The following is a 20,819-nucleotide window of genomic DNA, read 5'->3' as shown; positions in this document are numbered from 1 at the left end:
TGAACAGGGAAAAAAACAACGCGCCATTTCGTGTCCTCCGATTGTGGGTGCGCTTTTTGTTTTCTTTGCCCTACACCAGGGGTGTCAAACTCGATTTCACTGAGGTCCGAATCAGGGTTATGTTTTGACCTCGGGGGGGCAATGACCAGCTCAACGTTTGAGTCTGGGGGGCGCCTGTGATGGTCTGAGCACTCTTGCCAGTGAAGACGGGCTCCTGAGCGCCATTTTTCGGCGGCAGCGACAGCAGTTGGAGGATTCCAAAAAAAAAAATTACTACCAGTTCTGTGAGTGTGGCTTGGTGGGCGTGGCAGGGGAAGGGTACTGCAAAATCCCCCCCCCTCCCCACCCTGTTAGCCTACAAGAAAACGACCCATCTTGGGAGGGCACCGCAGTGGTGGGATTCAAAAGTTTGTTACTACCGGTTCTGTGGGCGTGGCTTGGTGGGCGTGGCAGGGGAAGGATATACTGCAAAATCCCGCTTCCCACCCCACTGACCTGCTTTCCAGCTCCGTTCTCCTGTGCAGGGCAACCAAAGGAGACCCAGCCGATCAGCTGGGACTCAATGGGAGGCAGAGAAGAGACGGGGTTGGTGGGGCCCAGTCAGAGATGGGATTGGCCGATTCTCCCAACCGCTCAAAATCTCCACTACCGGTTCTTCAGAACCGGTCCAAACTGGCTGAATTCACCACCTCTCAGCGATCGCCTTCTGCAAAACGGAGCTTTGTTTTTTCTGCTGGCAGAGGCACTGTGGGCCAGTCCTTGGCAGATCCCAGGTTGGCCCTGCAGGCCAAATCTAAGCACCCCCCGGATCGGATCCGGCCCATGGGCCTTGAGTTCGATACCCCTGTCCTACACGCAAACATCTTTGACAGACTCTTCTTCGGTTTGCGTCGAGCTGACTGGCTTGTCGGAGTTCGCCGCCATCTCTTCCTGCAGCCGCTGGCGGTGCAGAACGTCCCCATCCTATGGTTAAGGATAAAGGCTCTCATTTGCCACTTAATTGCACTCCAGGACTTTGGTGAGAAGATAACAGAGTTTCCACTTAACGACCGCAATGGAGCCTCAAAATTCCTTTTGCCAAGCAAAACAATTGCTTAAGTGAATTGTATCCCGTTTTGTGACCTTCCCGTGCCACCGTTAAGTGAATCCCTAGGGTCCTTAAGCGAATCCCACTTCCCCGTTCACTCTGCTTGTCAGGTCACAAAAGAGGAGGTCGAGCTCATGGCCCCAGGACACTGCGGCCGTCATAAATGTGAGCCAGTTGCCATGCGTCCAGATTTTGATCCCATGGCCCTGGGGACGCTACAGCGGTCGTTAAGCATGAAAAATGGTCATAACTCCCCTATTTCACTAGCATTATAACTTCAAATGGTGTGCAGTGCGGTGGCCTAGAGGCGAGTTCGATCCAAGGTAGAGGCAAATATTTCTCTGGGCACACTGAGAATATATACCTGCTGGAAAAAAAACTCCACCCTGGCAACAGGGAAGGGCATCCGGCCAGTTAAACACTCAGCGCTGTTCAGTTGCCCAAACTCCACCCCGCGAGGGATTATGGGGGTCGTTGATGATGGTGATGATTATAAATAACTTCAAATGGTCGCTAAATGAACTGTTTTTAAGTCGAGGACTGCCTGTAGACCAGAGTTGGCATTTTTGTCATGAAAACTACTCTCTAGCTTTGCAGGACTGAGGACATGAGGTGCACCAAGTGGCAGCTGTCTCACTGGGGATGGCTTGGGGTCATTTTGGGGCCCATAAGTGACCCTAAACGATGGTTGTGTGCGTGTGTGTGTGTGGAATGTTTGCATTATTTAGAATAAATGTGATTGCACCTGCAGTGCGAGCAGAATCACAAATAAAAAATGAATGCACCTATTGCCATTTTCAGCTTTAAAATGACTGGAAGGGATTAAGACGCCGAAGTAGATAGGGGAGAATGGGTTGAGAAATAAACCCCTGCTGGCTTGAGGCAGCTGTAGCCAGGATTCACCCCCCACCCCCAGATTGTGGGTGTAACAGATTAACAGTTGGAAGGGACCTTGTAGGTCATCTAGTCCAACCCTGATGCTTTCTGAGTTTGGGTTGTTTGCTGGCAGACAGGTTCGTTCATTGCCCAGCTGGGTAGCCTGATTTTAGTTTGGATCATGGTTTGCAGAGAGGAGGAGGAGGACTATGGAGTGGGGTGGGGGTCCTTGGGTCTCTCCGAGCTGGCTTGTTTGGTGGCAAGATAATTTCATGACCCAACTAGGCAACGTTATCAGCAGAAGGGTTTACACGGAAAAAGGTGAGTAAGGACGTTTCATGACCCAGCTAGGTAACATCGGCAGTGCTAGAAGGTGGGTTTGTGTCTCTGTGTTTACACACAAGTGGCTTGCCCTTGTTGGTGGAAATGTTCTGTGGGGCAAGGGTGTTCCACCAAGCAATGAGTAGCGTGAGGGCGAACCTATGGCACGAGCCATTTGTGCGGGCACACGAGGCCCAGCCAAACTTAGCTGCCCTGCGCATGAGTGCGCCTCCCAGCTGATTTTTGGCCCATTTGAGGCCGTTTTCGCCCTCCCGGAGGCTCGGGGGAAGCCTCTGCAGCCTCGGGAGGCCGAAAAACAGGCCTTCCGGAAATACCGGAAGTGCCGAACGGGCCTGTTTTTCGGCCTCCCGAGGCTGCAGAGGCTTCCTCGAGCCTCCGGGAGGGCGAAAAGGCCTCAAACGGGCCGAAAATCAGCTGGGAAGTGTGCGCATGCACAGTGCAGGTAAGGGAGCGGGCAAGGGTGTTGCACATGCATGGGCGGGGGGAGGCAAGGCGCATTGCATTGTGGTGCAACACTGCAGTGTTGCATGCAGACGCTTTCGGCACACCACCACAAAACGGTTCGCCATCACTGAATTACTATAGAGTACTCACTATACATAACATAACTTAAAGCAATACTTATTATATATAAAGCATATATAGACAGGCAATCCCGTTCCCTTCTAGCACTGACGACGTTATCTAGCTGGGTCGTGAAAACGTCTGCAAGATCAACAGCCAACCTCAGGAAGCACCTCCTCCCTACCCCCACCGTCCAACCCTGAGCTACCCATACAGCTAGTCCTCAACTTACGACCCCAAGCGAGCCCAACATTTACGCTGCCAAGCGAGACTTTGGTTAGGTTTCCCTCCATTTTACGACCAGCCTTGCCACATTTGGTCAAGTGAATGACTGCGGTTGTTAAATTAGTAACCCTGTCCTTAAGTGAATCTGGTTTTTTCCCCCTTGACTGCTTGCTGGGAGGTCAGAAAAGTCGATCAGGCGTTCCCCGGCTCCCTGCGTCACAACTACGAGTCCGAATGCAAAATGTAAAACCACGGGGACCCTGCGACGGTCATTAGCTGTGCAAAAGGGTCCCGAGTCCTTTAGTTTTGTCACTAAGCGAAGTTGTCGTTAAGTTGAGGACCACCTGTGTTCCCCTTCTATCGGTTCAGAGATTCCGATTTTGACCCGTGGCCCCCGGTCCGTGTTGGGAAAAGGGGTGAGAGATGCGTTCCGTTTTTTTTGTTTTTTTTTTTGTTATACAGTGTTTATTAAGTAGATTCAGTCTTATATGATATACAGACTCCAAAAAAAAAAAAAGGTATTCCATATACTTATGAAATCAGTGCATTTAGCAAGTAATAATACCATGAAATGGAAAGGAACCGCTTTGATTTAAACAGCTCGTTGGTCTTTTTTTTCTTTTTTCCTTTTCTCTCTTTTTTTTTTTTTAAGTGAATAGGACGAGGAGATTGGCCTGTGCTACTCATTTCACAAACAGAACAGAATTAAGTCGCGTCACGTAAAAACCAAAACACTTGCGAGCTAAGAATTAAAATATTAAAGCCACGTTTACTGGGAAGGAGGAGGGAGGGGGGAGAAAAAAATTAAAATTAAAAAGGATCCACTGTCTAAAACACCCCCCACCCACCCCCAAAAAAGGAAGAGGGGGGGGAAAAAACACAACAAGAACAACAACAAACCCTCATCTGCTTAGAGAGGGCCACGTGAACATTTGCATAGGTTGCCCGTTAGGAAGGGAGGAAGAACGAACAAACGAAGGTTTTCTGACGGATTGGCGCGCAGGGGAGAGTCACCTTCGCCCGCTGCTTTTTAAGTGCCTTGGGTTTTTGCTCTCCCCCTCCCCATCTCTGGGAAAGGGGCAAATGGGTGGGCTTGGGGGTCAGCTTCGTAATGGCACCCTCTTCCTGGCGGCCTCGCAGGCCACTCGTGACGTCCACTCGACTCTCCTGCAGTTTTGGGCCAGCAGTCTGTGTGGGTTTACGAGCGCCGGGTTCTACGAGCCGCTCCTCCATCATAAGAGAGGCTATGATATGGTGGCCTGGCCCTTTGCGCTTTAAAACTCGGGGTGTCCAGCCCCGACCACTTTTTAAAAAGGCTTGTGGACTTCAAACTCCCTGACCGCTTTTTTTTTTTTCCATCCGTAGCCCCATTTTGGCCTGTGTTACTCTCTTACCGTCCTTTTCTCTGCAATCTCTCCACCGTAGGGAGTGGGAGGAAGAAAACCCCCCCCAAAAAAACCCCAAACCAGGCTGGGAAATTCTGAGAGTCCACAAGGGGTTCAAAGCTGCCAAGATCGGACATCCCTGGCATTTATAGCCATTCAGGGGACAAAAGTGGACGGCTGCTTTAAAAAAAAAAAAAAAAGGAGGCCCTTCCTAGCAGCCCAGCCCCATGGGCATTGTGTGGGGGGAGGAGGAAGGGACAGGTGAGTGGATCTGTGGCCGCGCTAAGCAGATGAGGCAGGAGGTGGGGCCAGAGACAAGGGTCTCGCCGAACACAGAGGGGGGGCGCTGGGAGTTTTCTGTACATGTAAACAGTACACTTTCACTGAGTCCAAAGTCAGAGGAAAAAAGTACAAAGAATTCACATTGGTCTTAGGTACAATACAGGTGAAGAAGGAAAGAAGGAAACGGATCCGCTTGGAAAACGCGACCACCGAGAGAGAGAAAGAGAGAGAGAGAGAAAAACAACTTTTTTCTTTCCTTTTTCTAAAAGCACCACGAAAATGGTATAAAAAATCAGACCATGGACAAGATTGTTTAAATCGGTTTTGTGTTTGTTTTTTGTCCCCCTCCCCCCCTTGGTGGAAATCGCTAAGTCTACCTTTGTAAAAAGTCTTTTACAAAAACAAAATACAAAGCAAAAAAGTTGTATTTTTTTTTTCCAACCCTCTGAGTTCAAATGAGCAGCATTTTTTTTTTCCCCCTGGGAAAGGGACCAGTAAAAATCATCGAGGGGATGGCTAGCTAAGAGGGGCTACGAGATGGGGCAGGGGGCTTTTTGGGGGTGTTGAGGGGTGTGTCTTTTCTGCAGGAGGGCCCACCAATGCCCTTCCCGGGGTCCAAATGCTGCTCTGTGTGGGAGAGCGGAAAAGGGGAGGGAGGCTCACCTGAGAGCCAAGTGCCCAGAGGGCAGCAGCCGAGCCCCCTCCCACAGAGGGTCTTCTGGTGGGGACACAATCCAGGAGAGACACCCCCCCGCCCAGGCGCCCGAGAATCTTAGAAAAACATGGCTTGTAGAATCGACCTTTTCGGATCCAGAGAGGCATGGCTAAGTCAAACTTCAAGGCGGGGCTGCGAGTGCCACCTCTTGATGGTCTCGGGGAGCCCCTTCGGAGCCCCCAAACTTGTAAAATGGGGGTCGGGGAGAGAGAGAGAGAGACAGACAGACAGAGGGAACCACCAGAGTTAACCCCGAATTACATCAAGGTTAGCAGTCTACACCTGCGTCCCGGTCTGGGACGCCGGCCACCCCTTCCCCGCCAAAAATTGCACGGCTGTTTCCCCCCACCTCCTCCCCAAATCCTGATGTGCCCAAAATTGGAGATTGGGGGGGGGGCACAGCGGGGGAAAGAAAAAACAACCTTCATGTGTTTCGGGACGGCGATTGTCTCTGCCGCTGTTACACACCCTAAGGATTTTTTTTTGCACAAGGGTGGTGGCGCGTCAGGCCTGGCACGAGTAACTATTTACACAAAGTTGGGGAGGGGGCCCTTGGTGACGGGAGAGGGGGAGGTCGGAGGAGGAGGGTCCCATCAAGGGGGAAGGGATTGGATTGCACCCTGTCCTTCCCCTGGTAAACATCCCTTAGCAAAGCCTTGGAGTGGGGGGGGGCAGGTGGTCTCAGGTTCAAATCCCAGCCCGATTCTGGAGCACCAGAGAGAGGGAAGAAGGGAGATGGGCTTTGGAGTCTCAACCTGGGCCGTCTTAAGCCCAGTGGACTTCGACGGCCAGAATTCTGGGAATCGAAGTCCGCCGGGCCTAAGGCGGCCGAGCTGGCTTACGAGAAACCTACATTGAAAAAGATACTCCCTAGATGGGAAGAACCGACTGCGGACCTTGCCCGTTAAGCCAAGAACCCAGCCTTCGTGCCCTCGGCCCAACCTCGCAGGGGTGGCGCTTCCTTTGGGACAGAGTGGGGGAGGGCAGGGGGTGTAGGGCAGGGCGAGGAGGAGACCGGGCCCGGGGGGGTCTCTTCTGGTGGGTTGCTGCTTTTTTTATTTATTTCTTTACTTTAAAAATCACCTCCGTCCCGATATATATATATATAGCAGCACGGTCAATATTGCACTGAGCAAAACAGCAAGTGCATTTGCATTTGCAAGGGGGGGAAGGTTAGAGGAGGAGGAGGAGGAGGAGGAGGAGGAAGAGAAAAAAAAAAGTGGGGAGGCTTGAACCCGTTGCACACACAACCCTCCTCGCCCCCCAAAATAACCAAGGCTCTGGCGGGGCCGTTGGATGCCTCTGCTTTTGCAAACTGGCCAGCGTGGCTCCCAATTGGCGCCCGAACACGGCTGTCCACACGCTTTCCGTTCTGGGGGGGCTTTCTCTCTCGCATGCCTTGCAGCCAGGGGCCACTTCGGGCTCCTCGAAGAGAGCCAGGGCCAGCAAGAAGCACCCAGGAGTGAGGTAGAGTGTGGAGGAGGAGGAGGAGGAGGAGGAGGAGGAGGAAGGCCGGGAGCTGCTGCTGCTGCTACGGAGCTTTGCCTCTCCAACGAGTCCTTGCAATTCCTCCCAAGAAGATGGGCTTTGGGGCACCCGGCGTGGTGCTCCCCCCCCCCGCCCGGCAAAAATGAGGATCGAGTAGCCCAAAGGGGGGGGGGAGGAAACACCCCCCCCCCAAAAAAAAACACCTTTGAAAACAGAGACAGCTTTTCCCGCTGGCTTTCAAGCCTGGCTGGTCCTTTCGTCGGGACGGCCAGTAGAGACGGTGCAGGATAAAACCTTCCTTCCCTCACGGAGACAGAGAGAGACACACACACACACAGAGACAAAATAAAAAATGGCAATTCTGTACAAACTCAAGAATGCTTGGTGTGGTTTTTTTTGTTGTTTTTTTTTGCTTTTGTTTTTTTAGAAAAAAAAAATAAATTATGGGGAGGGAGGGAGGGAGGGAGGGGAGAACGAACGAGGGGCGCTGGCGGTGCATTTCTCAATAAATAATGCAATTCCGAAGACGGAGAAAAGAGATGGGGAGGAGAGGGAAAAAAAAAGAGAGCGGGGAGGGAAGAGGGCCCTACCATTTGCCGGGCTCCTGACTCTGCCAGAAGTGCTCTGCCAGCCTGATTCCCCCTCCTGCTCTTCATCCCCCCTCCCCCGGTGCCCCCAAACCCACTGTGGTCCCCATCTTTCCAGGCTGCAAGGTTGGCTCCGGAGTTGGCAGAGGGCGCCGGCATGGTGGGCTTTCAAAGGCAGAAGGGCTCCCGGGAGGGCGCCCCCGTGGGCTCCAGGTCGAAGAAGGATCTCTCGGGGTGGGGGGGTGTGTGGGGGGGTCAGGTGGGGTGGGGGGTCTCCAACCTGTGCCGGGGGTGGGCGGGCGGTGAGAGAGGCAGAAGATCGGCCAGTCCTGAGCAGATTTATCACGAAAGTCTGGTGGACAAAAAGTCTCTTCCGGCACAGGAGCCCCAGGGTGGCGGCAGTCAGTTCTGCTGTAAAATGAGGTTTTCCAGTTCGTCTGCCGAGCGGAGGAGGAAGGCCGCCGACTCCCGGTAGCCGGCGATCAGCTGCCGGACGGCGCTGATCTCGGTCGGGCTGAGCTGGGCGGCCGGCACCCCCGGTTCGTGCTGTTGGCTGGCGGGGTGGTGCTGGACGTTCCGCTTTTCATGCTGAGGTCAGTGGGGCCTGCAAAGAGGAGGAGGAGGAGGAGGAGGAGGAGGAGGAGGAGGAGGAGGAGGAGGAGGAGGAGGAGGAGGAGGAGGAGGAGGAGGAGGAGGAGGAGGAGGAGGAGGAGGAGGAGGAGGAGGAAGAAAAACAGAGGTGTCAGGTAGAGCCAGATTGTTGGGGGCCAGAGGCTGACTCTGTAAACCGCTTAGGGAGGGCTCCTTCCTTCCTCCCTCCCTCCCTTTCTCTCCTCCTCCCTCCTCCTTCTCTCCTTCCTTCCTTCCTTCCTCCTCTCTTTCCTTCCTTCCTTCCTTCCCTCCCTCCCTCCCTCCCTCCTTCTCTCCTTCCCTCCATCCAAGGTGGGTAAAATGAGGACCCAGATTGTTGGGGGCCAGAGGCTGACTCTGTAAACCGCTTAGGGAGGGCTGTAAAGACCTGCGAAGCGGCATATAAGTGCTATTCCTTCCTTCCTGCCTTCTTCTCCATCATCACTATCACCTCTCTCTCTTCTTCCTCCTTCCTTCCTTCCTTCCCTCCCTTCCTTTTTTTTTAAAGTTTGTAGTGTTAAGGTATTAAGATTTAGAAACTGACCAGCGGTGAGTAGCTGCACGATGCTGTGAAGCTGATGTAAGCCTGGCTGATGTTAACAAAAGTGATTCAGCAGAGTATGGGTATTTCCCTTTAAGGCCGGAGTGTAAAGTTCCCTTAAGAGGTGTGTATATAAAAGGTAGCCATTCAAGGGCATGGTTCTCTTTCCTTGTATTCAGTGTAGAAGCTCTTCGTGTCTTAGGAAGAAGAAAGCCTGCTTGTAAAGGTATTTTGCTACCACGAGTATATTGTCTGTATATACCGGTTGTATATTAAACCACGGTTAATGTCTAAGTCTCTGTTTGCTGTGTGTTGCTCCTGGGTTATCTCATAAAGGTAATCATGCTGCCAAAATGTCAGCCTTCAAGATCTTCTATTATTGCTTTGCATCTTTTGGCTGCCATAAGTAACGGGGGGAGGAGGGGGTAAAGTCTGGGAAGCGAGCTGGAGGTGTTACATTCTAGTGTTGTGTAAAATAAGGAGTGGGGAGTATAAGTATTTCTTTCTTGAATTTTGAATGGAGCGCCAGCTGGCACAAGCGCTCTGACATGTAGAGATTCTCCGTCATCCAGGATCAGCTCACAGTTGTCCCAAAGGTGCTTTTTTTTCAGGGGGCAACTGGACTTTCTGGTTTTTCCTTTCAAGACATTTTGCTTCTCATCTGAAAAAGCTTCTTGGGTGAGAAGCGAAACGTCTTCAAAAGAAAAAAAATAAAAGTCCAGTTGCCTCTTGAAAATAAAGCTCCAAGCAGCCTCAATGACCCTCTAAAAAGGATGCAAATGACCAGCTCTGTCTGCAAGGAGCATAAATCCTTCCCTTCCCCTCCATCCTGTCAGAGCTGAAGAAGCTTCTTGGAGGAGAAGCGAAACATTTTCAAAAGAAGAAAAAAAACAGGAAGTCCAATTGCCTCCTGAAAAAAAAGCACTTTTTGGGACTTTTTGGGACTTTTCTTTCTTTTTCCTTCCTTACTCCCCCTCCCTTCCTTTTTCTTGTCCTTTCTTTTTCCTTCCGCTGAGTCCTGGTGGCACTTCCTCCCTCCTTCCTTCCTACCTCCCTCCCTCCTTCTTTCTTTCCTCCCTCCTTCTTTCCTTCCTCCTTCTTTCCTTCCTCCCTCCTTCCTTCCTCCCCCCCTTCTAAAGGTTGACTCATCCTTCCGTCTTTCCGAGGTGGGTAAAATGAGGAGCCGGATTGTTGGGGTCAAGAGGCGGACTCTAAACCATTTAGAGAGGGCACTAAAACACTGTGAAGTTTTCTTGCGGACGTTTCATTACCCAGCCAGGTAACACCCTCAGCGCTAGAAGGTGCAAACCTCACTCCCTTCTAGCACTGATGTTACCTGGTTGGGTAATGAAAACGTCCACAAGAAAACTACCAAGTGCTATTCCCAGTAGTGGGATCCTCCTACCTTAGCCGCTACTGGTTCGGTAGGTGATTGAGTGTGCGCGCATGCTTGCACACACACACACACACACACACCCCTAACGCGTGAGCCCCTAACAAGCCAATCAGCTGGGAGGTTGAAGAAACGAAAAGCTAGAAGTGACCTTCCCACCTCTCCCATTGCGCTTTTTCAGCCTTTTATCTTCTCGGGCTTTTTTCCCCACTACCGGTTCGGTCGAACCGGTCCAAACCGGTAGGATGCCATACACCACTGGTGCTATTGCTATTGCTATCCACTGAAGAGGTGAGCAACCCAGTTAGAGAGCGGAAGGACTAGAAACATGGCAAAACCAGGCAAGGCTGCAAATAAGGGGAGAACCCTTTTCTTTTTAGCCTAAATTCCAAGATCTCCACCACCAGATGGGTTGCATCCAATGGTCCTGAAGGATCCGGCTGAAGAAAAGCAACCAGGGTAAGGCTTAGGGCCGTGATGACGAACCTATGGCACGTGTGCCCACAGGTGGCACGCAGAACCATTTGTGCGGGCACGCGAGCCCCAGCCCAAGTTACCTGCACTACGCATGTGCAGCTGATTTTCGGCCCATTTGAGGCTGTTTTCAACCTCCTGGAGGCTCAAGGGAAGCCTCTGCGGCCTTGGGAGGCTGAAAAATGGGCCTTCTGGAAATACCGGAAGTGGCAAAACGGGCCCGTTTTTCAGCCTCCCGAGGCTCCAGGAGGGCGAAAACGGCCTCAAACGAGCTAAAACTCAGCTGAGAGGTGTGCGCATGTGCAGTGCAGGTAAATGGGAGGGGTGGGGTGCTGTGCGTACCTGCGTGGGGGGGGGGGGGCAGGGCGCATTGCATTGTGGGTGCCGGCACGCACACGCTTTCGGCACACCACAACACAGAGTTTCGCCATCAGCGGCCTAGGGACTAAAACATACAAAGAACGGCTGCAGGATTTGACCAATCTAGAGAAAAGAAGGCCTAAGGGTGATACAATAGCACAGTCTTCCAATATTTGAGGGGCTGCCCCGAAGAAGAAGGGGTGACCTTATTCTCCAAAGCTCCTGAAGGCAGGAGAAGAAGCAACAGAGAGAAGCTAATCAAGGACAGAAGCAACCTGGAATTAAGGAGGAATTTCCTAACAGGGAGGACAATTAACCAGTGGAACTGTTTGCCACTAGAAGTTATGGTTGCTTCATCACGGAAGAGACTGGACAGCCTACTTGTCTGAAATGGCACAGGGTCTCCTCCCTTGAGGAGCAAGGGGTTGGACTAGAAGACCTCCAAGGTTTCCTTCCAGTTCTACTCTGACTTACCGTTACTGTGATTTCCTGTCTGGAGGGAAGGAGTTGGCTGCAAAGTGTTTCCCAGCGTCCCATAGCTGCGGTAGCTGTAGTTCAGGCTCCCGTTGATGTAGACGGGGTCTTGGGAGAAGGAGGAGGCTGGCAGCGAGTAGGACGAATGCGTGACGGAGGTGGAGGAGTCCCGGGACTGCTGCTTCTCGAGGGTGACTGGTTCGTCCTGCCGGGAGAGAAACAAGGGGGCAGGTTGGCAAAGAGAAGCGTTAAGGGTGCAGCGTGTGTGTCGGAGCTGCCATCTTCAGCTTGGCGCCTTGCTGGCATCCTGTCGTTAACTGATGGAGGGGGGAGGAGAGGAAATGGGCAGTAAGCATACATGGAGTAGGGAGGAGGGATGGCAGCGGGTGATGGACAGCAGAGGTGTGAGAAACCAGCCAAGTTTCAGTCTTCAAGGCCATGAAGCTTTGGGAAAGGAATGCGAATTGCACCAAACCTCTGAGTATTCCCCAAAACACGGATGTGGCACACCATTGGTCTACGCCGAACTTGTTAAGGGGAGGAGGGAAGGGCTGTGATGAAGGGGAAACATTTGCAATATTTTGCATGGGGACTTTAGTCCTAGCCTGCTTTTAGAGCAACCAGTAACCCTTCGTAAGAGAACCTATTACTTCAACCAAATGGGAGTCGAGGGTCTCTCTTTCCTAGAGAACCTAGCCGGGGCAGGTCTGACAGTATATGGAAGATAGCGATTGCACCACCCCAGGAGGCTGGAAACGTCATAAATACAGGTAGCCCTCCACTTATGATCACAACTGAGCCCAAAGTTTGTGTCGCTAAGCGAGACAGTTAAGTGAGCCTTGCTCCATTTTATGACCTTTTTTGCCCCAGTTGTTAAGGGAATCACTGCAGTGGTTAAGTTAGTCACACAGTTGTTAAGTAAATCTGACTTCCCCGTTGACTTCGTTTGTCGCAAAAGGGGATCATGTGACACCCCCCCCGACACTGCAATCATAAATGTGAGTCAGTTGCCAAACATCTGAATTTTGATCATGTGACCATGGGGATGTGGCAACGGTCGTGTGAAAACCAATCCTAAATCACCTTTTTTCAGTGCTGTTGTAACTTCGACAGTCACTAAATGAACTGTGGTAACTCGAGGACTACCTGTTGCTGAGCGCCTGAATTTTCATCATGTGACCCCGGGAATGTTGTGCGATCATAAGTCACTATTTTTAGTGCCATGGAGAACGGCCGCTAAAGAAGCGGCTGTACGTTGAAGATGCTATTATACTAGAGTCAGTTTTAGGAGCGAAGTCGGGTGAATATAAACTCTGATTATGTTAAGTGTTTGAAACAAACAGCACATAGAATCAAGAATGGGACCCAGTGTCTTTTTGCAAGCAGCAAAGGGATAACCTGTCCCAATACTCAAGGCCAGCAAATAACCCGATTCCGAAACCAGTGAACCTAATCAAGGGTAGGACCAAGGCCCCTTGCTGCAAGTGGTAAAGAGGTAACCGGATACTCAAGGCCAGCAAATAACCCGATTCTGAAACCAGTGAACCTAATCAAGGGTAGGACCAAGGCCCCTTGCTGCAAGTGGTAAAGAGGTAACCGGATACTCAAGGCCAGCAAATAACCCGATTCGAAACCAGTGAACCTAATCAAGGGTAGGACCAAGGCCCCTTGCTGCAAGTGGTAAAGAGGTAACCGGATACTCAAGGCCAGCAAATAACCCGATTCTGAAACCAGTGAACCTAATCAAGGGTAGGACCAAGGCCCCTTGCTGCAAGCGGTAAAGAGGTAACCGGATACTCAAGGCCAGCAAATAACCCGATTCGAAACCAGTGAACCTAATCAAGGGTAGGACCAAGGCCCCTTGCTGCAAGCGGTAAAGAGGTAACCGGATACTCAAGGCCAGCAAATAACCCGATTCGAAACCAGTGAACCTAATCAAGGGTAGGACCAAGGCCCCTTGCTGCAAGCGGTAAAGAGGTAACCGGATACTCAAGGCCAGCAAATAACCCGATTCGAAACCAGTGAACCTAATCAAGGGTAGGACCAAGGCCCCTTGCTGCAAGTGGTAAAGAGGTAACCGGATACTCAAGGCCAGCAAATAACCCGATTCGAAACCAGTGAACCTAATCAAGGGTAGGACCAAGGCCCCTTGCTGCAAGCGGTAAAGAGGTAACCGGATACTCAAGGCCAGCAAATAACCCGATTCTGAAACCAGTGAACCTAATCAAGGGTAGGACCAAGGCCCCTTGCTGCAAGCGGTAAAGAGGTAACCGGATACTCAAGGCCAGCAAATAACCCGATTCGAAACCAGTGAACCTAATCAAGGGTAGGACCAAGGCCCCTTGCTGCAAGCGGTAAAGAGGTAACCGGATACTCAAGGCCAGCAAATAACCCGATTCCGAAACCAGTGAACCTAATCAAGGGTAGGACCAAGGCCCCTTGCTGCAAGCGGTAAAGAGGTAACCGGATACTCAAGGCCAGCAAATAACCCGATTCGAAACCAGTGAACCTAATCAAGGGTAGGACCAAGGCCCCTTGCTGCAAGCGGTAAAGAGGTAACCGGATACTCAAGGCCAGCAAATAACCCGATTCCGAAACCAGTGAACCTAATCAAGGGTAGGACCAAGGCCCCTTGCTGCAAGTGGTAAAGAGGTAACCGGATACTCAAGGCCAGCAAATAACCCGATTCCGAAACCAGTGAACCTAATCAAGGGTAGGACCAGGCCCTTGCTGCAAGTGGTAAAGAGGTAACTGGATACTCAAGGCCAGCAAATAACCCGATTCCGAAACCAGTGTACAGAATCAATGGTGGGACACGGTGCCTTCTTGCAAGCGGTAAAGTGGTAACCTATTGGGATACTCAAGGCCAGTAAATAGTCCAATGCTGGGTCTCGTACCTGTGACGTCTGATAGATCTCGAGCCGCATCCGCTTGGCTGCTTTCCGTGTCTCACTTTCACAAGCAGCTGCCAGGATGTTCTCGGCCATGGCTGAGGTCAGGTGAGGAGGGGTCGGCCTAGTCTGAAAAGAAAAAGAACATTTTCAGGAAAACTGGGACAACTGAATGCGGCTCAATGTATGGCTTTACGGGTGAAAAAAAAAGTAACGCCATCGATCAAGACCAAGAAAGCAGAAAAGGGGGAAGAAAAATGGAAGATCTCAAGCAGTGCTCTTCAATTTTGGAAATTTTAAGATACCTGGAGCAAGTCCTCCTCCTCTTTTCAACCTCCCTAACCTCCCGCTCCCTTCTAGCACTGATGATGTTACCTAGCTGGGTCATGAAATGTCTGCAAGAAAACAGCCAAGCTCAGATTGCACCAAGGACTGCATAATCCTCCTCCTCCTCCTCCTCCTCCTCCTCCTCCTCCTCCTCCTCCTCCTCCTCCTCCTCATCTTCCTCTCCATAAATACTACTCCCTCTAGCACTGATGATGTTCCCTACTTGGGTAATGAAATGTCTACAAGAAAACAACCAAGCTCAGAGTTACCACAGTTCTCCTCCTTGTCCCCTGTCCCCTCTGCTCTCCTTCTCATCCTCTTCCCCTCCCCCCTCAAAACCCCATTAGACCCCAGGGCCCACAGTGGAAAGATATGGCAGGCACCAAAATGGATTTCAAGCCCCTTCCCCAAATCCAACAGAATCAAGTTAATGCCACCACCAAATCTCAGCCACTGCTCTAGGTCTGCCATGGGCAACTCTGGCCACTTTAACACCCGTAGACTTCAATTCCCAGAATTCCTGAGGCAGCCATGCTGTCTATGGCCCCTTTATAACTTGTGGACATCAATTCCCAGAATTCCCAGTATGGCTGCCTCAGGAATTCTGGGAGTTGAAGTCCACAAGTCATAAAGTGGCCATAGCCAGCATGGCTGCCTCAGGAATTCTGGGAGTTGAAGTCCACAAGTCATAAAGAGGCCATAGCCAGCATGGCTGCCTCAGGAATTCTGGGAGTTGAAGTCCACAAGTCATAAAGAAGCCATAGCCAGCATGGCTGCCTCAGGAATTCTGGGAGTTGAAGTCCACAAGTCATAAAGAGACCATAGCCAGCATGGCTGCCTCAGGAATTCTGGGAATTGAAGTCCACGGGTGGTAAAGTGGCCAGAATTGGCCCCCGCTGCTCCAGATGTTTCACTGCCTCAACAGCTGGTCTTCGGGCCACTGGAGGGTCTGAACTTTCTCTGGAAAAGACCACCCAGAGGTGGCCCGAAGACGACCCTGCTGAGGTTTTGAAGGAGAAAGAGAGGGGAAAGAGGCAGGGAGAAAAACAGTGAGGGGGGCCCTCTCTCACCATTTCCATGCCGTTCTTCTTCATGCGACGGCAAGATTTGAGGTAAGTGCGGATGCGTTTGCGAGCTCGTTCCTGGAACTCCGGGAATTGCCGGCTGCAGGATTCGATGATAGCCTGGATCTTCTCTTTGGGCTGCTTGGAGATGGGCACCATCCGGTCCAGGTTCTCGTCCACGAAGAGACGCACAAACATCTGCGGAGAGAAAATGGGAGACCGATCGGTAGGCCTGCGTGAGAGAGTTGTGGCCCGCCGGCGGCTGACCGAGCCGGCAGCAGAGTCGGACGGTAGCGAGGTGGTTTGGGAGGAACCTGGGCCAGTCCTGGAGTCTGGGGAAGGCTCGGACGAGGGCTCTGCATCGGAGGCAGAGATGGGGCCAGGGCTGTCCGACAGTTGCCTTCGGAGTCGGACATCAGTGGGGCAGAAGAACAGCTGGAGCCTGTTCCCAGTGTGCTCATGCACAGAGCTGCCAGATGAAGGGAACAGCTAAGGAACAAGGGTTGACTGGGGAGTAAAGGCTCAGGTGGATGGTAAATGGCCCCTCCCAGAGGGAATAAAGAGGAGCGAAAGGGGGAGTGGGGTTTGCAGGAGACAATTAGTTCATTTGGGTGAAGGTCCGTTCCTGCATTCTTCTTAATTATTGTCTGCTACAGAGTGGCGTTTGGAGGATATCGGCCTGGCAACTCTCCCAGTCATCAGCTGCCTTTAGACTCAGACAGCAGTGAGGTGTGGAGGGGTGTCTGGAACCGGTTCCCAGCCTGCGCATGCACAGGGCTACCAGAAGACAAGAACAATTGAGAAAGCAGGATTCGACTCGGGAGTAAGGCCCACACCTCAGAGATGATTGGCCCCTCCCATAGGACACAAAAGAGAAGCGAATGGGACGTGAGCTTTTACAGGAAGCAATTATTTTGTCTGGTCGATTCAAGCTTTGAAAAGCTGTTTGACTCTGTGTCAAGTTTGGCAAGTTGCCCTGCACTTGGCAACTAATTCTCTGGCCGCATCCCAAGTGCGATAAGGTGGGTGTTTATAAACATTCCCCTGAAAGACCATTTGTGAAGCCTTACAGGCTGGGAATGAACGCAATTCACAGCCGTGGAAATAAAAAGAGGTTTTGCCGGGACTAAGATTGTGTTTTATGCTTCCTGAGGAAACCTAGGTCAGAACAGTGAGAGACCATGGGTGGCCCCTGGCTTTTGACCACAAATGACCTCAATATTTCTGTTGTTCAGCGAGGCAGGGCTCGAGTGAGTAGCGCCCCATTTTTACAGCCTTTTTTTTTTTGCCACAGTCATCGCCGCAGTCATTAAGTGAATCATATGGTTGTTAAATGAACCTGGCTTTCCATATTGACTTTGCTTGTATGGTAGGAAGCTGGCTAGGAAGGTTGCAAAATAGCTCTTAAACTTATATGCCGCTTCACACTCTCTTTACATCCCTCTCTAAGCGGTTTACAGAGTTGGTCTCTTGTCCCCAACAATTTTGGGTCCTCATTTTACCCACCTCGGAAGGATCTCAGAAGGCTGAGTCAACCTTGACCTGGTCAGGATCGAGCTCTTGGCTGTGGGCAGAGTTTGCCTGCAATACTGCATTCTAACCACTGAGCCACCAGATATAGGATAGGTGATGATAGATAGATATAGATGATAAATGGATGGATGTGTGGGGTGTGTGTGTGTGAGAGAGAGACATATGATGATGATGATGAGATACATGATAGATGATAGACATAGACAGACAGATAGAAGGTAGATAAATAGATGATAGATAGATTATTAAAGATAGATCACAGATAGATAACAGATTAAAGATAAACATATTATAGATATTAAAGATAGATAATAGATTAGATAGATAACAGACTAAAGCTATCCAGACAACAGATTAAAGATATAGATGATAGATGATATAGATAGATAGATGGATAGATGGATGGATGGATGGATGGATAGATAGATAGATAGATAGATAGATAGATAGATAGATAGATAGATAGATAGACAGATAGATAGATGGGGGGGTGAGAGAGAGAGTGAGAGACATGATGATGAGATAGATGATAGACATAGACAGACAGATAGAAGGTAGATAAATAGATGATTAGATAGATAGATGGAAGATAGATATTAAAGATAGATAACAGAGAGATAACAGATTAAAGGTAGACAGACAACAGGTTAAAGATATAGATAGATGATAGATGATATAGATGAGAGGATAGACAGATGGAAGATATAAAAGATAGATAGATAGATAGACAGACAGACAGACAGACAGCCTGGCAAGATTCTGTCTGTAGGCGAGCATGCAACCGAGAAGCTACTCAGACGTCATCGCCATGGGATGACGTGGGACACATGTGATCGGGGGACACCTTGGTCCGTACATTGAAAGCCTTTAGCCGCTCGGGATCCATGCCCTCCGAGTCGTTCATCTTGTCATTGTCCTCGTGGTCGTCGTGGTCGTCGTCATCATCGTCGGCAGTGGGAGCTCTGCCCACGGTCAGGTCTTCGGGACAGCCGCTGACCTCCGTCTTGACCGAGTCATAGCTGCCAGAACTGTAGGGAGGGGACTGCCGAGAGAGGAAGAAGTCAGACCCACCATGGACCCTTCTGCTTATCCCCCATCAATCCTGCCGGGACTTTCAGCTTTCCCTCAAGGTCACCCTCCGCAGATCCACCTATGAGTCTTTAGAGGAGATATTGACCTTTGGTCAACGTCATAGATGGGCAGACACCTCCCAGCCCAGGGATGGCGAACCTTTTTGTTGAGGTGTGCCGAAAGCGCGCACCGGCACCCACAATGCCTCTTGCCCCCCTGCGTATGCGCACGCAACACCCCACTCTGCCCCCTGTGCATGCGCGCACGCAACTCCCCCGCCCTTACCTGCACTGCGCATGCGTGCGGCTCCCAGCTGATTTTCGGCCTGTTTCAGGCCTTTTTCGCTTTCCCGGAGGCTCGAGGGAAGCCTCTGCAGCCTCGGGAGGCCGAAAAATGGGACTTCCGGAAATACCGGAAGTGCCCCTTTTCAGCCTCCAGAGGGCGTCCGGAGCCCAGGGGAGGCCGTTTTTGTCCTCCTGGAGACTTGAGGGAAGCCTGTGCAGCCTTTGGAGGCCAAAAAAACGGGCCCATTTTGGCACTCCTGGTATTTCCAGAAGGCCCGTTGTTCGGCCTCCAAAGGTTACAAAGGCTTCCTTCGAGCCTCCGGGAGGGCAAAAACAGCCTCAAACAGGCCCAAAATCAGCTGGGAGGCGCACGCTTGCGCAGGGCAGGTAAGTTTGGCTGGGGCTCACGTGCCCACACAAATGGCTCTGCGTGCCACTGGTGGCACGCGGGCCATAGGTTTTGCCATCACGGTCCTAGCCCTTGCACAACAGCTGTAGGGGCATTGCAGTTATTTAGCCAGAGTCAGCTTGGGAAGGGTCCCCCTCACCCCCCTCTCTGCTCTCCTCGAAGACAGCTAGATGGCCTCATTGTAGCCCCACCTCACTCGTTATCCCCCAAAGGCCTTCTGATTCCTATCAGAAGGAACCAAGGACAGCAACTTGCAGCCCTATGTTTTGTCTAAACCAGTTTTGGTGAACCTTGGCCCCTTTTAAGGTGAACCTTGGCCTCTTTTCCCCAGCCCCCTGAGGAATTCTGGGAGTTGAAGGCCACAAGTCTTAAAAATTGCCGAGTTTGGAGACACATCCTGCACTGCAACACAGTTGGCTGGATTGGAGCCGTGTTGGTGAACCTTGGCCCCTTTAAGATACCTGGACTTCTGGGGAATTCTGGGAGTATCTTAAAGGGGCCAAGGTTCACCAACACGGCTCCAATCCAGCCAACTGTGTTGCAGTGCAGGATGTGTCTCCAAACTCGGCAATTTTTAAGACTTGTGGCCTTCAACTCCCAGAATTCCTCAGGGGGCTGGGGGAAAAAATTACTCAGGCAGCTGGGGAATTCTGGGAATTGAAGTCCGCAAGTCTTAAAAGTCACCCCAAACTGACTACAGGGGATGCCTGTAGCAATGCACAGCTTCTCTGTCACTTCTGTAGCCAAAGCATCAGTTCCAAAGCAATGTGACCTCAGGGGATGAGGACAAATTGCGTGGGGGAAACGCATGTTCGGTGGGCTCGGTGGGGTGGGAATTCCACCCCAAATCAACTACAAGGTGACACTGGACTGCTAGGTGTGGCTTCTCTGTCTTTTCACGGGATAAGACTCAACCCCACCCGGAGGTCCCCGAGCTGGACAAGGCCGTCCTGGGACCTCCTACAAACAGGGATGTCAAACTCCGTTTCATTGAGGGCTGCACCAGGGTTGACTTTGGGGGCCAAGATGGGCGTGGGTGGGCTGGGCGGGGCCAGGGTGGGCGTGGCCAGCACATCACTTGTGTTGGGGGGGGGCACCTGTGGCGGCCAAGTGCTAAGGTAGGACTTCCCACAGACCCTCCCTCACTCTCATTATAATCTTCCTTCCTTCTTTCCTTTCTGACTTTCCTTTCTTCTTTCCTTTCCTTCTTTCCTTTCCTTCCTTCCTTCTTTCCTTTCCTTCCTCCCTTCCTTTTTGTTTCCTTCTTTCCTTCTTCTTCCTTCTTTCCTTCCTTCTTTCTTTCCTTCCTTCTTTCCTTTCCTTCCTCCTTCCTTCTTCCTTTCCTTCCTTCCTTCCTTCTTTCCTTTCCTTCCTCCCTTCTTTTTTGTTTCCTTCTTTCCTTCCTTCCTTCTTTCCTTTCCTTTCCTTCCTCCCTTCCTTTTGTTTCCTTCCTTCCTTCCTTCTTTTCCTTTCCTTCCTCCTTCCTTCTTTCCTTTCCTTCCTTCCTTCTTTCCTTTCCTTCCTCCCTTCCTTTTTGTTTCCTTCTGTCCTTCCTTCCTTCTTTCCTTTCCTTCCTTCCTCCCTTCCTTTTTGTTTCCTTCTTTCCTTCCTTCTTTTCCTTTCCTTCCTCCTTCCTTCTTTCCTTCCTTCCTTTCTTTTCCTTTCCTTCTTCCTTCTTTCCTTTCCTTCTTTCCTTCCTTCCCTTTTTTCCTTCCCCTTTTCCTTCTTTCTTCCCCTCTTTCCTCCTTTTCCCTTCCTCGCTCTCTTCCCCATTTCCCTTCTTTTTCTTCCGTCTTCCCTCTTTCCCTTCCTCCTTT

At 51.2% G+C, this 20,819-nt stretch overlaps 1 protein-coding gene across 1 annotated transcript in view; it reads right to left on the bottom strand.

Annotated features, from left to right (window-relative positions):
• Positions 1-7,377: 7,377 nt before the first annotated feature.
• NOL4L (nucleolar protein 4 like) overlaps positions 7,378-20,819 on the bottom strand; it is a 142,688-nt gene continuing 129,246 nt past the window's right edge. The window contains 6 exon segments of the mRNA XM_087962334.1: positions 7,378-8,087; positions 8,090-8,155; positions 11,424-11,628; positions 14,321-14,443; positions 15,712-15,903; positions 18,095-18,280. Of these exon segments, the coding sequence (XP_087818460.1) occupies positions 7,954-8,087; positions 8,090-8,155; positions 11,424-11,628; positions 14,321-14,443; positions 15,712-15,903; positions 18,095-18,280 (906 nt within the window). The 3' untranslated portion in view covers positions 7,378-7,953.

The sequence above is a fragment of the Notechis scutatus genome, chromosome 3 (assembly GCF_049901735.1).
Source record: "Notechis scutatus isolate UNSWTSFEM ecotype Mainland chromosome 3, rNotScu1.2, whole genome shotgun sequence".
Lineage (NCBI taxonomy): Eukaryota > Metazoa > Chordata > Lepidosauria > Squamata > Elapidae > Notechis > Notechis scutatus.
This window is presented reverse-complemented; position numbering and strand designations above follow the sequence as displayed.